The sequence below is a fragment of the Hemitrygon akajei genome, chromosome 7 (assembly GCF_048418815.1).
Source record: "Hemitrygon akajei chromosome 7, sHemAka1.3, whole genome shotgun sequence".
In the NCBI taxonomy this organism is placed as follows: Eukaryota; Metazoa; Chordata; class Chondrichthyes; order Myliobatiformes; family Dasyatidae; genus Hemitrygon; species Hemitrygon akajei.
In genome coordinates, this window is record NC_133130.1 from 162048827 (window position 1) to 162065789 (window position 16963).

The 16963-nt window shown below is 38.1% G+C and overlaps 1 protein-coding gene across 1 annotated transcript in view; it reads left to right on the forward strand.

The window, feature by feature from the left end:
- Window positions 1-16963, forward strand: part of prrc2b (proline-rich coiled-coil 2B) — a 72624-nt gene that overhangs the window by 19640 nt on the left and 36021 nt on the right. Inside the window, 10 exon segments of the mRNA XM_073052413.1 lie at window positions 2029-2172; window positions 4429-4673; window positions 6781-6872; window positions 8291-8436; window positions 8908-8995; window positions 9650-9824; window positions 11627-11975; window positions 12915-13093; window positions 15600-15858; window positions 16384-16594. Of these exon segments, the coding sequence (XP_072908514.1) occupies window positions 2029-2172; window positions 4429-4673; window positions 6781-6872; window positions 8291-8436; window positions 8908-8995; window positions 9650-9824; window positions 11627-11975; window positions 12915-13093; window positions 15600-15858; window positions 16384-16594 (1888 nt within the window).

Below are 16963 nucleotides of genomic sequence, written 5' to 3' on the forward strand. Positions count from 1 at the left end.
TGTCCCCGTTACACAGTGACGGGGACACTTAACAAAGCAACTCACTGATTTATGGTGTTAAAAGTCTGTTGCGTCGCTATTTTCAAGCTCTGTTCCCAAAGAGCTCAGGTCTCTGGGCACATAGTCGGCAGCCAGCTTGCTGCTTACAATCTTCCGTTTCCTCCGACGTATCAGGCTGTGGCAGTGGCCTTGAATCTGCCCACCTCCAGAACCACGAAAATCCGGCACCCTGAAAGCGTGCTAGCCTTCCAGGCCGCATCCTTGGCATATCAAAAAGTGGCCAGTCATGAGGCCCTGAGAACGGGTCCCATTTCCACAAAGAACCAAAGTCAGCGTGTAACTCCAGGTCAGGGTCTTCAAAAGAACATGGGGGGGGGGAGGTTGAGATATCAAAGATAGAAACAGAGCTGTTGCTGAAGATGTGCAATGCTCTTCAAGACCTTGCCAACACAGTCAGCATTAACGCTTCCTCTTGCTGATGGATATTGAAGCCCTGCATCCATTGTACATTCTGTGACTTGGTTACTCTCTGTTCCTCCTAGTGATTCATAGTATAGAATTGTAGTGATTCATTTGCTGATAAAGTACTTTAGATATCTTACAGTAGTAAAGTTGATACTTTCTATTGCTCATGCTCAATGTGAGATCATTATGCTTTGTGGCATCTGGGATCATTGTTAGGACTCCCCGGGTCCTCTTTCTTTCTTGTACACCAATCTGCTGCAACCTCATTCCAAACATACCCAGGTGGGAACAAAAAGACCATACTCGATGATGATTTAAGAAGCTGCAATGTTGCTTGATATGTAAGATTCTTAGAATATCATAAATCAACTTGTTGCATTGTTATTTTATATGTACACTCCCCTAATTTAAGTTTAGTTACCAAAGGATAGGAAGCATTGCAGTTGGGTATGGTGGTCTGAGTTGATACTGGATGGTTCTCTTGATTTTATTATCAGCGTCCTTCATGACGGTCTGATAAAATTGCATGGTAATTTAGTTAACTGCTCTGGTATTATGAAATAGGTCCAGTAATTTCACAATCATCATTGCTTTGGCTAGCCTTTTTTTTTGTTCCAGTCATAGTTAATAAACCAAGTTCAAATGTCCCAGCAACTATGATGAGATTTGTACTAGTGTGTTGGAATTATCAGTACGAATCTGGTTTGCTTTTCCAGTAACGTACCTGCTACTTTCCCGGTCTTAATCAACATTACTGAACTGTGTGCTTTTGTAAGCATTGATGTAGTCATCATATTTGGCACAGGGGCCTTGGTCCTTTTGGTATATAATTAGTTTCCATGCCATTTCCTGACTTGCAGTGGAAGAAATGGTAGCAAGCAGGTTTTTATAATGAACACTGAGTGTCAATAGCTACTGCTCCAAAGACAAATGAAGTCCATTATTTATGCAGACTTAGTTTACTCTCAATCTTGTCATAACAAATGAGCATGCTCTTTGAGAAGTTTTTAGATTTTAGAATACTGAGCCAGCATTATGACTAACTGGAACCTTCTTTGGATCTTTCTGCAGTCATTGTTGCCAATAATGGGGTTGAGGGAAAAAAAATCAGGGAAATTGCTTTCTGGTCTACAGATCTAAAGGAGAGCTGGTACCTTAAGACAAAATGACTGCAGTCTATGTTGAAATATCCAATAATGCTTCATAAACTCTTATTTCAACTGTACTCCTTTTCCTTTCTGTGCTAAATCTTTCACTCACCAGGCCCATAATTTGAGCCATGTAAATATTTTTCTTTCTTTATTCCATTTTATCTCAGCAGTTACTTTCACACTTTTCATGTCTTTCATGTCATCTTAATCAGTTATTGCAGGCTTTAGCCACCTTGCTGCATTGCAAAATACTTTTTTTCAAATTCTCCCATTTTCCTTCAATTCCATAGCTAATGATAACCAACATTGCTGAAGAGAAACCTGACATGTTGAAAAGCTGGGACTAATTTGAAAAGTGTAATAAACATGCTTGTGAGCTGATTGAGAATTATATTGTTGCTGTTTGATTTAGGCACAAAGGGATTAAACAAGCAGTTACCATTCTCTCACGAGGAATTTCCAACACTGAAAGCAGCTGGAGACCAGGAAAAGGCTGGAAAAGAAAAGGACACCACAGATCAGTCATATGGGCCAGGACCAAGCCTCCGCCCACAAAGTAAGTCACAACAGTAATTGAGAAGGTAAAACTGCTCGTGTGTGATGACACGTACTGGAAAAGATTTGTGGTCTGTGGATTTGAAAATGTGCTGAATATGGGGGTGATTGGAGTTTTCAGGGAAGAAGACTGTTACCTTGAATTTCTAAAATATATAGGGAAAATGCAAAACTCCACATGGACGACATCAGAGAAAATAGACTGAACATGCATCACTGGACCTGTGAGGAAGCAGCTCTACTAGGTGCCCAACTGTGCTGACCTACATGATAGCGTGGTAGTTTTTACTAGTTTAAACCGCTCATGTCAGGATTTAACATTTTTATGTAGTTCCCTATCTAGTGCCAGTTTTGATTTGTTTTTTAATCCTGGATTATAAAATAAATATAATTTGAAGTCTGAAAATTTGCCTCCTCCACTGAAAATTTTCAAATCACATTAATTCATAGTGGTGTCTAAAATAAACAATTTTATATTGCTGAACAAAATGTAATCCTGTTATTCTTTGAACAGTGTTGTTTATTTTTCCACAGATACAATTCTTCTTAGAGCAAACAAATCTGATCCCTTGGTTGGAAATTGGATCCAGCTGTTATAAGTAGTTTTGAATAGAGCTGATTGATGCTGGGTATTGAAACTAATGTTCAAATATGAAATTAATTTCAAATAAGCTCCATTTTACTTCTGGTGTGTAAAATACAGCTTAAATAAGTGAGAGATGTTCACCTGTGGCACTTGCATTTGATGAGTGCAAAACCAGTTTTTTAAATTTTTTTTTAAATTAGTTTTTCAAAACATTTTACAAAATTAAAAACCCCAAATCCCAATGAGGAGCATTAATACAGAGCAAGGTTAAGCATACAATATCAATATGCTACAGAGGAAGAGAATTTAACAAAAAAGCACCTAAATTAAAGACAAGTGAGCTTAGTGTCCTCCCCAAACCCCACAACACAAGGAAAAAAAAACAATTCCAGACCAACCACCACACAATATAGAGAGTATAAGTCCGGACAGTCAAACTCCCAGACTGTGAATACGCTTAGCAACAGAGGATAATAATGCCTACTACCAGAAAAGAAAGGGAGCTGAAAGCAAGGGACCGAAAAGAAAAAAAAAACCCTAGTCAAGAGGAAGGTTATGAAAGTACTCGATAAAAGGCCCCCAGATCTTATGGAACTTTAAATCCGAATTGAGAACTGAATAATGAACGAATATGAGTTTCTTGGAGGAAAGCAATGTCAGCTTTGAGTTGTTTAATATGTGAGAATACCTTCCTCCTTTTAACAGGGTGGTTCAGTCCCTTTACATTCCAGCTCACAAATTTAAGTGCACTAGCCATTATCAATTACTAATGCATAAAAGGCAGCAGGCATATAAAAAATCAAGCGGTACAATAGCAGTCTGGGAGCAGAGATGTAAACATAGATTCGTAAGGTCAAAATATAAACATGTCCTAACCAATAAAGAAATGTTGGAACTGGAAAAACCCACCCCATCCACACAACCCAAAACTAGACGGCTACCAAAACAAGTAGCTAGCTCTACCAAAGAAATTAACCCAAATACAACTTCCAGATCTGTGTCATTGACAGCAGTTCCGTATATATGCTATAACAAACAGTAACTAGTTTATGCACTAGGAAACATAACTACAGATTAGAACACCTTCTGCCGAGATATACAACTTAATACAGAGAAAATCGGAAGAAAACCAAAACTAATCTACCCGCGAAATATTATAGAAGGATAAAGTAAGAGAAAGGGAAAAAAAAGGTAAGAAGGAAAAACAAAACCAGTTTTATAGAATTATAGCTACAGGAATCTATACAGTTCTGTGCAAAAGTCGTAGACATATAGGTAGGGTGCCAAATACTACCTATATGTCAATTAAATCCACTGTGATTTGATGATGTAAAGCAACAAAACATGAAAACCACCAAGGGGGTTGAATATCTTTTATAGGTAGTCTATATGTGCCTAAGATTTTTGCACAGTACCATGATTAGATGTCAATATTAATCATCCTAGCAAGTAATTTGAAAACATCTAGGTCACCTTAAGTGTTTCTTTTGCCAAAAGCTAGCCTGCATAGGTAAGTGAATCTAATTTGTTTGTAAAGTAATTGGTTTGTCCTGGGACCTGAAAATAACATAGTAGATTGACTTAATTGTCATCTATTTGGAGATTTTTTAATGGAGACATTTTAGGCTTGAAATCCACATTACAGGACCTTTGTGATGTTTTCTCTTTCAGATGTAGCTATTTGGAGGGAGGGTGGTGGTCGAAACCTAAACCCCACAGCAGCGTCAACTATATCACCACCAGAGATGGAAGCCAAAAGCTCAGGCCAAGATGAACCGGTAAATGTGCCAGTGTCATCAAGTGAGCCAAAAGAACCTTCCCTACGGCCTGCTACTCCACTGAGGAGAGGATCAGGAATGTTGCAGACTGGGTCTCACCAGTTCCCACCTACCTACCGTGATATGCTGCCTACATTTGTAAGTTGATTGCAAATTTTCTAAGTTGTCAGTGATGATCAACACAGTTATTTATTTATTTAGTGATGCAGTTCAAACAGACCCTTCCAGTCTTTTGAGCCGTGTTGACCAGCATCTCACCAACTTAACCATAGCCTAATCATAGGACAATTTACAATAACTAATTAACCCACTAACTGGTACATCTTTGAAATGTGGGAAGAAACTGGAGCACTAAAGGAAACCCACGCGCACATGGGAAGGAATGTACAAACTTGCTTACAGAGGACGCTGGAATCGAACTCCAAACTCTGACATTTCAAGCTGTACTAGTGTCACGCTAAGCACTACGCTACTGTAGTACTCCAAACTTGTGCTAATGTACGTAAGTTTGCAATGGAGCCAGCAGGAAATTCAGAAACTTGCTGCAAGTTGTTTAGGGCTATGGCTAAATTGTAATAGCTGACATAGTGTAGTGTAATCAAATAAAAAGTGTTTACATAAGACATAGGAGCAGAAGTAGCTATTCGGTCCATTGAGTCTTTTCTGCCATTCGATCATGGCTGTGTTCTCTCTCAATCCCATTCACCTGCCCTGTCCCTGTAACCTTTGATTCCATTACTAATCAAGAATCAATTGGCCTCCAATTTAAATATACCTAATTGTATATGGCACTGAATTCCACAAGTTCATCACTGTCTAAAGAAATTCCTCATCTCTGTTCTAAAGGGACACTGTTCTATTCTGAGGCTAAAGCACAATTCTGATTTTGTTTTTTGACAAATGAATAAGCACATAAAGGTGAGTGGGCAGGATTTAGCAGGTATTATTAACATTTTAAAAAGGAGCAAGGAAAGACCAGCTGCCACTTGTGATTTGTTTGCTCATTCATGATGGCTGGGCTATCATAAGCAGACGATTGATGCTGAAACAATGATAACCTTTTTAAAATAAATGACCTTCTAGCTGATGCTTATTATACTTCATATGGATAATAGATTACAGTTACTCTTTAATAATGAAGAGCCTAGGGTATTTTTGAAGATTCTTTATTTTGGGAATTAGGAAAAGGCATCTGGGTGCTCTCAGTCTCGCTCCTGACAGTTTAATTCTGACTACCTACTTCTTGAAGTGATGATTTATTCTTAGATTTTAACTGTAGTGTTCTAAATCTGGTCATATTCACACTAACATGACTTAGTTCCCAATTTTTACCTTTCAACTGGGATAATACTGTTAACACCCCCCCAATAAATGAGAAATGAGCCCTGCATTTTCTTTCATATTTGTAAACCTTTAGTCAATTTTCTTCCAAGTGCAAGTCGTGACTTTTTAGAAACTTTTTTCTCCTTTCTTATTTCATAATTTGTTAAGATTCTTTTTCCTCCCAAATTGGAATTTTGGTGAATCGCGTTCTTATTTTCAGTCAATTCTGTTAGTAACTGACATGATGTGTTGTGGAGATTAACGTGGTTGAATGTTCACACTTAAGAGCGGGGAAGGAAAAAAATCATGGTGTTTCTACTGTTGCTCGTAGGAGTTTTAGGACAGGGTTTTATTTTCTCTCAGTAAGGAATCATGTGATGCAAGGTATGTTTCTTCTGGTGAGTCACTGCTGTGCTTTCTCTTGTGGATTGAGAGCTTTGTTCATCCTTAGTGACTTTATTCCTTAATGTGGAGTCAAGAATAGATTCTCCCTCATGAGGGTTGGAATGATGATTCCTCTCAGGGGTGTAATGGTTACGTTCAGTGACTCGTAACTTTGTTCTACTGATAACAGAGTGGTGCTTTTTTAAATCAGAGTTAGGGTTATGGTTACTCTGATGGGTTAATGTTCACCCTTGAGGATGTCAGGGTCATACACCCTCTTGTGGAGAGGGTGAGGTAGAGGAATTGTTTTTTCTGACAAGGATTGAGGTGGTTCCTTGGGATAGGGTTAGTCTTATTGGTTGTGATGGTTAGGTAGTTTTCAATTATTTGTTAAGGAGGGTAAGTAGAGTTACTCACGGGGAATGGGTGAAGGTGGTTGTTATGATTATCTTCCACAGGACGAGATGGTTGAAGACGGGAGCTACTCATTATTACTTCTCTCTATTAGTATCTAAAGTAGATTCTTTTTTTCCTACAGATGTGCCCACCACAATCACAACCTCAGTCTACCCCTGTACTTGGTCCACAAGGGTCTTTACAGTACCCGTTCCAGCCACCTGAGCCAATAAAGTAAGGATATCTGCAATCTCTGCAGTATATTTTGTATGTTTGTATATTATTGATATTGAATACAGTGGAATATTCTGTGATTGTCTAAAACATTTCCAACTGCAAAAATTAGTTTCTCCTTTAAACAAATACGTTGTGTGATGAAGTTTGTACTGCCTTCCCTCAATTTCAGCAGAGGATATGTTACTGGAAGATAATTGCATGAGGTGAAAATTTATAAATTGATAAAGCTTTTCCCATTAAACATGTAAAAATTCTGTGATTCAAATCTAAAGGATTTTAATCAAAAATATGCAAACACAAACAAAATCAATAAATAAATTCAAAGTAAAATTGTTCTTTGCTAATAGTTTAATTTTATAATCAAGTGGTAAAAACATAAATAATTGCAACAAACAAGATATCTCTCTCCCTGCTATCTTTTGCTCTCTGTCTCCCAGCTTACACACGCCAGTGACTCCATTGATGTTGACCGAATCTCGGATTCACTATTTCTTGCAACTTACTGTAATTTTTATGTATTGTATTGTACTGTTGCCATAGAATAACAAATTTCACAACGAATGTTAGTGATGATAAAGCTGTCTGATTCTGATTTTCTTCCCGATTCTCTTGGTGGTTGTTTCTCTATCCACCAGATCCAGCTGAACCTCCCTGCCTTCCTTCTCACTTCACCTGCCAGCTCTTTCTCTTTCCCCAGGCTCTCACTGGTCCTCTTTCTCTCCACACTTCCTCCCAAAACTACAACCTCATTAGCTTCCTATCTCTTTTGTTGGGTCCTCTCTATTCAACACAGCTGTTACTCTGTCCTCTACCACACTCTCAACTCTTGTTGTCCACGTTTTCTCTGCTGTGAGTCTCAACTTCCCACTCTGTTTTCCCCTTACTCTCCCTAAATTCCCTTTGCCTTTCTCCCAACACCTTTCCCCTTCCACATTCTCCTTGCTTCCCCTTCCGCCTTCTCCTCACTTCCTATTCCATTTTCCTAACCCCACCAATTCTTGGGTAATTGTATCAACAAAGATTGCTGAAGTAGGATTTTAGTTGCCTGGGACTTCAGTTGAAGCTTATTTTGTATCATTAAGCATGGTCCATTACAGTGAAATGGCCTCATCACAAGGGTGCACAGAAGAGTCAATTGCGTTATAATGAAAATTCATAAAATGTTAAGTTGAAGAATACTTGCATAGTCATAAACCTAGTCAGTCTATGTTAGATAGTTCATTCAGCCTAAGCTCTGTACATAGTAATGTAGATCACTGTGGTGATCACTTGTTTCGATATTTCACTTTTGTTTCCTTAAAGTTGCTCTCCTAATACTGCAAATGTTTGATTTTTATTGTCTCTAAGAAATAAATAAGCATGAGCCAAGCTGCATAGGTGGCCCATCCTTTAATTCAGATTGTGGTTATCTTCAGATATCCCCGTGGAGTTTCTCGTTCTGTACGCCCAGTTAGGCCTGCTCGGCGACCTGGTGAGCCTGCTGACCGACCTGCCATCATTAATCCTGATGATCTGAAAGAACTGGATCAGCTGGATATTGAAACAGAAGATGGTTGGGCAGGTGGGAATGTAACAAAATTTAAACCATTTGTTTCAAAGATTATTTCAAAAATGCATTGAAATCTATTAAAAACTACATGCACCATGAGGGTCATTATAAATATTACAATCAATGACAGACTTTGAGTTGATAAGAGTCCTAAGTACTGATGGTAATTTAGCTGTGTTATCAAAGTTTTGCTTTCCTCTCATAAAAATGATTGTTCTGAATCATGGTTGTTCAAATATAGAGACATTGTCTTGTCAGCTTCTTAGGATATTATTTTCTGTTCAATCAAAAGTGTAGTTAGTGGCTAACTACCAATTTGAAATTAGATGTGCTGTGATAGCTACAATGCCTGCCCTTTCCTGTATTGTGGTTTATATGCATTGTTCAAGCTCCTAATTGTTGTATGCTTATTTGAATTTGGATTTCTAGTTCTTATGATGTGGGATTCTGATCCATTATCCAATAATGTTTAATTTCGATCAGGTGAACACGAGGAAGTGGATTATTCAGAAAAACTTAAATTCAGTGATGACGATGATGAAGAGGTCTCAAGAGAGAGGAAAGAAAAATGGTGCGTATGCCTTGAAAAGTGATTACATCCAGAGACCTTGATTATTTTTGAGGTACATGACAATGTAGCGGTGTCCTTGGGTCATTAGCTCATCTAGTTTTGAAAAGAAAAAAAAATCATTTCTTTTGATATCTTTGTGACCTTAGGAAACCCCAGAATGCTTAATATTGCAGTGAGATACAACCTTATCCCCCTTTGTACTAAATTGCCACCTTCCACCACCGCTGCTCTCAGCATGATTCTCATGATGCGCACTGTCCCTTCTCTATGTATGTTGTCTCCTTCCTTTAAATCTGAATCAGATCTACCCATCAAATTATAATGCCTTCCCCAAAACTCCCATATCTCTTGAAATTTTTGATAATCTTTGCATTCCAGGATTGTGCTAATTGTCATCCCAGTTCCCATTTACGATCATCACTTCATGCTTCTACCCCCTCCAACAATGCTGAAATAACTCAGGATAATTGCCAGTTGTGTATTTCTTCACCTCATCTTTAGCTCTGTCTTTAAATTGTTTATTAGATACCAGATAATTCATACTTCATTGTGATTAGGGGCCTTTACTTGTAATTGGTTAGTTATGCTGTGTTACTTGCAGAATCTACATTGACATTAAGCATTAATCTAACACTCATACTTTATACCATCTAGGGAAAGGGATATGAAAGTGGTACGCCAACGCTCTTTAACTGCTAAGCTTGAAGCAAAGGTGGAACCCTCCATTTGTAGTGAATCCATTTGGGGCAACACATTATCTTCCAACCAACCAAGCCATGGGTTTCAAGATGCTGAGCCACGTTGGAGCTTGAATACTGCTGAGACAAGGGTATTTTCTGTTAAAAATCAGTTCATGTTTATTCATGTAAACTGAATTTCTAGCTGAAAGGCAAACAATCTTCCAACATTATTGCAGGAATTTCATTCAGTATGGTACAGATTTTTAACACTATCAATATTATGTTCTTGACTAGTAAAATTGGACAACTTACAATGAACAATTAACTTCCTAACTGGTACATCTTTGGATTGTGGGAGGAAACTGGAGCAGCCGGAGGAAACCAATATGCACATGGGAAGGAATGTACAAACTTGCTTACAAAGGATGGCGGAATTGAACTCCAAGCACCAATGCCCCAGGCTGTAATAGTGTCGTGCTAACCACCACACTATTGTGGCACCCTTTTTACTATATAAATCAAACAACACACACAAAGAAGGAACCCAGCGGCCCAGGCAGCATCTATAGAAAAGAGTAACAGTCAATATTCCAGGCCAAGATACTTCATCAGTCCTGGCCTGCAAAGTTCCTCCAGTACTTTGTATGTGGGGCTTGGATTTCCAGCATTTGCAGATTTTCTTTTGTTTCTTTATAAATCAATTTGATTTTACGAAGTTATTACTGAATCTGTTTCTATATTACTGTCGGGCAGTATTCCAGATCAGCATTAACTGCTGTTAGAAAAAAGCCATATTTGCATTCTTTTTTCTTAATTTGTGTCCTATTTCCCCCTACATCTTTTTCTGCAGTTTTCACATTGCTTATTGATGTCAAGCCTGGCGCCATTTTATGACCTCCATAAACCCATGACATTCTTTTCACGATGTGGTGCCAGGAAATGGGTCACAGTGCTCTAGATGAAAATCAGATAGTGATTTATTAAATTTTAGTCAGACTTATTTCATTCTTCCTAATGTGCAAGTACCCAAATTAACAAAAAAAACTACTGAACATTTAAACTTTGAAAGGTGGGACAGAGATACTAGTGGAGGCATATTCAATTCTGGCATTCAAGTGGGAATTGATTAAATATGTGAAAGGAAGTAAATTACTGTGTAGGGACAGGGCAAAAGAGTGGGTCTTTTTTGGATTGCTGTTACAGCTGAGACTCTTGGAATAAATTCTTGTGCAAATGTCTTTATTTTGAAACTATGCCCCTAGCTCGATGAGGGGAAGCATTAAAACCACAGCAGACTAGTCTTTCAAATGTTTCAATAAAGCCTCTATTTCTTCTGAACTACTGAACGTTTCTTCTACAATGTTTTGATTATTTGACAGTCTACCAAAGGCAGTGGAGCAGTCTTGGAATGTTTTCAAGGCAGAGATTGATACATAGTTATAAGCAAGGAGGTGAAAAGTTACTTTGGCTTGATGGGAATGGCGTGTTGAGATTACAGTCAGTTTAGCCATAATAAAATTAAATGGTAAAGCCAGCCTGACAGGCCAAATGTCCTATTCCTTTTTTGTTTGTTGGTGTAAGATGATCCTTAATCCCTGGAGTCAACTTGGTGAAACTTTTCTGAATTGCTTCAATGCAGGCATCACCCTCCTCAAGTAAGTTGAGTGAAACAGTTGTCCAGTAGTCTCACTAGTGTGCTTTACATAGACCTTTTTCACCCCATTACCTTGTAATAATTTGAATAATAAAATTTACATATTTTGGATTGTTTCAGGGATGTATTGTTGAAGTTTGAGTTTCAGAGCAATATTACAAAATTCAGAATGAATTTGGATGTGGAATAAATGAAAGAGTTGATTAGCTAGATTATGTGCATTGGAGCACTATGGAATATAGAGCTTCAGTTTGACCAGTACTGAAGTTTCATTCTTTTTACTGTTTCTCTTTTCAGACTGGCGTCTTCCAAAAACTGACAGGAGCTAATAGGTGGGCAGATTCTCATGTTGAGAAAGACGAAGTTTGGCGACAGAGGCCAAATTCTGGTACCAATGAACGTTCTGAGGCATTGGAGCGAGTCAGGAGGAGGCGTGAAGAAGAGGAACGTCGAGCTCAGGAAGAGAGACTAGCTGCTTGTGCTGAGAAATTAAAGAAACTCGATCAAAAACGTGGAGTGGTAGAGAACTCTGTTAAGTTTGACATGCAGAAAAAAGATGATGTTGAAACTAAGGAAAGCAAGGACTCTGTACCTCTGTCTACACAGCAGAAGCCCTACACTGAGAACAAGCAGAGTTTACCAAAAGGTGCAGTTAGTAACTAAGGAACTGGATTTAAAACAATTTCTTGTATTAAAACTGTTTCTTTTAAGGAAATATAGATACAAGTTGTGGGAAATCTGCAATGTTGTTGATTTTCATAATAGTCAAATTAAGTATGATATGACTGCATATGTTGAATCAGGATCACTGAATCCTGCATTGTTTTTTGTGCTGTACTTGCAACCAGTATTTTTACTAAATTAAATTGGGTAAATGTTAAAAGCATCATTTTAAAATGAATGGGAGTGTGTTATTTACAATAATTGCAGTTAGTGTGAACCAATCAGTAATGTAATAGCCTGGAAAAAAGTATCATCATGCATGAAAAAAATCCACATCATACCAACTTCATTGTCCACTGGTCAAAAGTGTCAAAACTTGCCATGACAGGATGATTATTTTATGCATAACATTATAGTCAAACCTCAGATGTTTTCATCCAGATTTACAGCTACCTTCATGTAAGGCACTTTGCAAAGCAAGCAGACTTCCAAGAAGTTAAGGAGGGTAGCCCAGGGTACAGTCAGTTGGGTAAGTTTGAGTGAATTTCAGAGAAACTTCCATGAAGCAGAATGGAGAAATGAGGATGATTGAGAATATTTTGAGATTCTAAGTCTAAACAATGGCAAAGTACTGAAACCCCAGTAGAGACTAGCTGTTACGACAAGAGATGTAAGAGAGTCCTTTGAGAAATTTATGAGGTTGGGGCTAAGGGTGTTGTGTATAGATTAATGTTAATGATTAAAGAGGCTGTGGAATTCAACAGTGTATATTTTATATTATACTGTTCCAATATTCTCAGGGTAGTAGAAAGTTGGTGTTTATACAGGAGATCTAAGTAGTGCCGGTTTTGTATTGACCTCATTTCTATTTGGAATGTTGGATCTTTGAACTAACAGTTGATTTTTCTGGGATGAATTTCAGAAAAACGTGAGCTGTCTGTGGAACTCAATGCCGAGGACAAGGTGAAAAAAGAAGTTCCTGCAGCCACTGCTGAAAGCGATGATGAGAACAATGCACAGGGTATTGAGCCTGCACCGCCAATTCAGAACTATGGCAAGTTCCATAAGTCTTTGCCGCCTAGGTTCCAACGGCAACAACAGGTAGCTATCAATAAAGCAGACCAATTGTTTGGTTCAATCACTTCAGGTTGTGAATGTGATCACAAATGACTGCTTGCTCTTTTGAGCCTTCTCAACCATTCAAAGAGATTGTGCTTGTGTAGCTGTGCAGCTTTTATTCTTCAGTACTTGTCCAGTGCATTTTAAAAGCCATTACTAAACATGCTTCACTATCCTAACATACAGTCGGCCTTCCTTATCCGCGAATTCTGCATGTGCGGATTCAACCAACCATGGATCAGGAAAACCTGGAAGTTCTCTCTCCAGCACTCATTGTTTGAGCATGTACAGACTATATTTTCTTGTCATTATTCCCCAAACAATACAGTATAACAACTATTTACATAGCATTTACATTGTATTAGGTATTATAAGTAATCTGGAAATGACTTAAAAGTACAGGCAGTCCCCAGGTTATGAACGAGTTCCATTCCTGAGTCCGTCTTTAAATCAGATTTGAAGTCGGAACAGGTACATCTAGTATTATTTAGCGTCAGTTAGTCAAACGTTTGTTGTAGTATACAGTACATATTTTACCTTTCTATGCATATAAAACACTTAAGAAACATACGTATTTCAATAATTAAACCACTACATTGCTCAGTAATAATTGTAGCTTTCATCGGGGCAGGGCCTTTTACATTCTCCATTAAAATTGTTCCAATTGTTGACTGACTGTAGCCTAACACTTTTCCAATGACCAATGGCATTTCACCTCTTTCTGATTGCTTTATTTCTTCCACCTTATTTTCAATCGTAATCGTGATTATTTTCGTGAACAGAAACACTGCGGATTCAGAACTGCACCGCTGGGTCCTAATGTCCATCATACTGAGACAGGTTAAATAATGTCCAGGGTTCCACTGGGTCCTGAAGACCACCGCACTGAGACAGGTTAAATAAGGGACTTGAGCATCTGCGTTTTTTGGTATCAGCAGGGGGTCTTGGAACCAATTCCCCGCGGATAAGGAGGGCCGACTGTACTCTAATTTCTAAATCATGAAGTTATTTTTCTTTCCAATTATTTGGCTTTTTGTCAGTTGTCATAAATTTGTGATTCTTGTGCTTGACCCAAGAATCTTGCTGCTATAAGGTAAGCAAACTGAATTTCTCGGTCTATCAATGGAACTGGCGGGGCTTCAGTAACCGTGCTAGTGACTCTTTAGTGCTCAGAAAGGCTGAAGATTATCTGCCTCTCCCAAATTTTCTACTCTTTAACAAAGAGCAAGTTCACTGTGCCAGCCTCTCAGTTTTTGGCGTATATTCCAAGCCTACCTGATTTTGTCATCCACTTTATTAACAGTTGTACTTGTGGCTTATCCTGTGCAATTTCTCCCTCACCCCCCCCCCCCACACTCTAAAGTTATTTCCCCATAAGATGTTCCTTAAAAACTTCTTTAATATTTGAACAAGACTTTGTGCCTCAGTGTTAAATTTTGCCCAGTGATGAGCTAGTTTTATTATTTAAATGTATTATGTAAATGAAGCAAACAGGTAACGGTTGTAATTAATGAAAGAACTAAACTTCTTACAAAGAAACGGTTTTAAAATCAGTGACCTTTCATCTGCTTTCCAAATATATAACTCACATTTAACTCCTTTCACAGAAGCACCTCTACAGCAATAATTATCTGTGTGATGGTAGGCTGCTTACATACCTGCAATGTTTACATTTTCCTTCTGCATTGTTCTAAGCAGGATTAATTGCCACAAATGACTATGAAGCCCAAGTCATTTAAAGCGGAGATTGATAGGTTCTTGATCAGTAAGGGCTTTGAAGGTTACAGGAAGATGCCAAGAAAAAGGGGTTGAAAGGGATAGTAAATCAGCCATGATGGAATGGCAGAGCAGACTTGATGAGCCGAATGGTCTAATTCAGCTCCTATGTTTTATGATAAAATTTAGTCATGCTATTCAATTAGGTAGCAAGCTAAACTGCTCTTTCACCAGGAAATAAAAGATTTGGAGATTAGAAATCTGTATAGCATAAATTCTCCCAATATTTTCATACTTTTCACTGAAAATTTTTGACTATAATGTAACACGAAAAGGAAAAATGAAATAAAAGTGCGGTTTGTTAACAATAGGAATAGCATCAAGTGATGCAGAAAACTTGTTGGTCTGGTACTGCCAAAGACCTGTGCTGGAATTAGCATTACAGGCAGTCAAGAAGTGATATATTGGGTTGGGGGTTAGAGTGTTATCCCCTATTATGAAAGACTAAACAATTTTGATTTATCCAAGGCATATAAAGGCTTTGGACCAAGTGCTGTTAAGTGAGATTAATAAGCAGGGTTCTTGATAATCAGTGTGAATAAGATGGGCTACAGAGCTTGTTTCTGCACTGTATGACTTATAATTTTCGGATGGGGATTGTATTCTTTATGCAGGGGAATGTGAGCATTTATAAAAAAGAAACGGATATGCAAAGTAATATGATGTACACTTAAATATTTTTCTTTCTCTTGGCCTGTTCATGCACAATTAGGAACAGCTATTAAAGATGCAGCAGAGGCAGCAGCAACAACATCAACAACATCAACAACAGGGACCTTTAATACCACCACCGGTTGCACCACCACATTCCCACACTCAGAGGCATGTCTATCCAAGTCCAGTTGGTCCACCCCCTCCACACATGCTTGGCTATGATCCTCGTTGGATGATGATGCCTTCGTATATGGATCCTCGACTGACCCCTGGGAGAGCACCCATTGACTTTTACCCATCGAGTGTTCTTCCCTCTGGTAAGTTGTGAGATGGTCAAATTTGTGCTATTTTTTTCTCCTTGTGACAAAATCTGCCATTTCCCACTAAAGCGTTAAGCTTTGCTTAATACATGTAGATTTGTTAGTTATTGTCTATCAGTTATCAGTGTTCATGCTACATTTGATACTGTAATGTGGCTACAAATGTGGAATTCAAAGTCTTATTTGTCTATTACCAAGTTGATCAGAAATAACTTTATATAATAGAGGACAGGATGATAATTGTATTGACTATTTTTCCTTTGTGCACCACACCATTCTGGACCATCCACAAACTGGAACCAGGATAGCTGGCAAGCTACAGTCCAATCTCTAGTCCATAAATGTAATGCACGAAAGCAAGCGATTATCTGCCTTGTCCTATCGTCTCGTGCTGATAGATTTGATTTAATGGAAAGTCATCAAGACTTAACCAAATCAGAAATTTTTTTTGTCAATATTTAAGTTGAGGATATAGATGATCTCAAACTAATTTTCAGTTGATTACATATTAATTATTTGTAGGAATGATGAAGCCAGTGATGCGCCCCGATCACTCTGACAATGTTACTTCAGGATCTGAGCAGCAAGAGAGGTCCCCCATATTGTTACAAGAAAAAAGAACTCCACCGGCAGAGCCACAATTCAGTTGGAGTCAAGACGACTACTCAACTGCTCAAAACAGGGCTTTTATGTTAAATTCTCAGGATGGTGCTGCAGAAGAGAGAGGAACGAGGTGAGTATCCTTGCTTTACTGGTATTAAAATGTGTCCACTTTGGGATTGGACCTGTTCCATTAAAAACCTACAGTAGGTGGGATAGAATAGAAAGTTTCTTTCACAATATTTTTAATGTGGCTCTGATGACAGAAGAAAATACTGTAATTTCCTAAATCAGTAATTTTTTACAAATTTATTTCCGTTTAAAAATAAATTTGAAGTTTAAAGTTCTCATTTGTCAGGCCAATTGTGCTTGGTTAAATATCACCATTGTATTTTGAATCACAGGTAGTGCTTGATATATTTGCAGGCAGTTAAAGAGCCATGGCCTGATAGAATTTTGGTTGAAAAGGAAAATGTAATCTACTGTTCTTTAGAAGCCATGG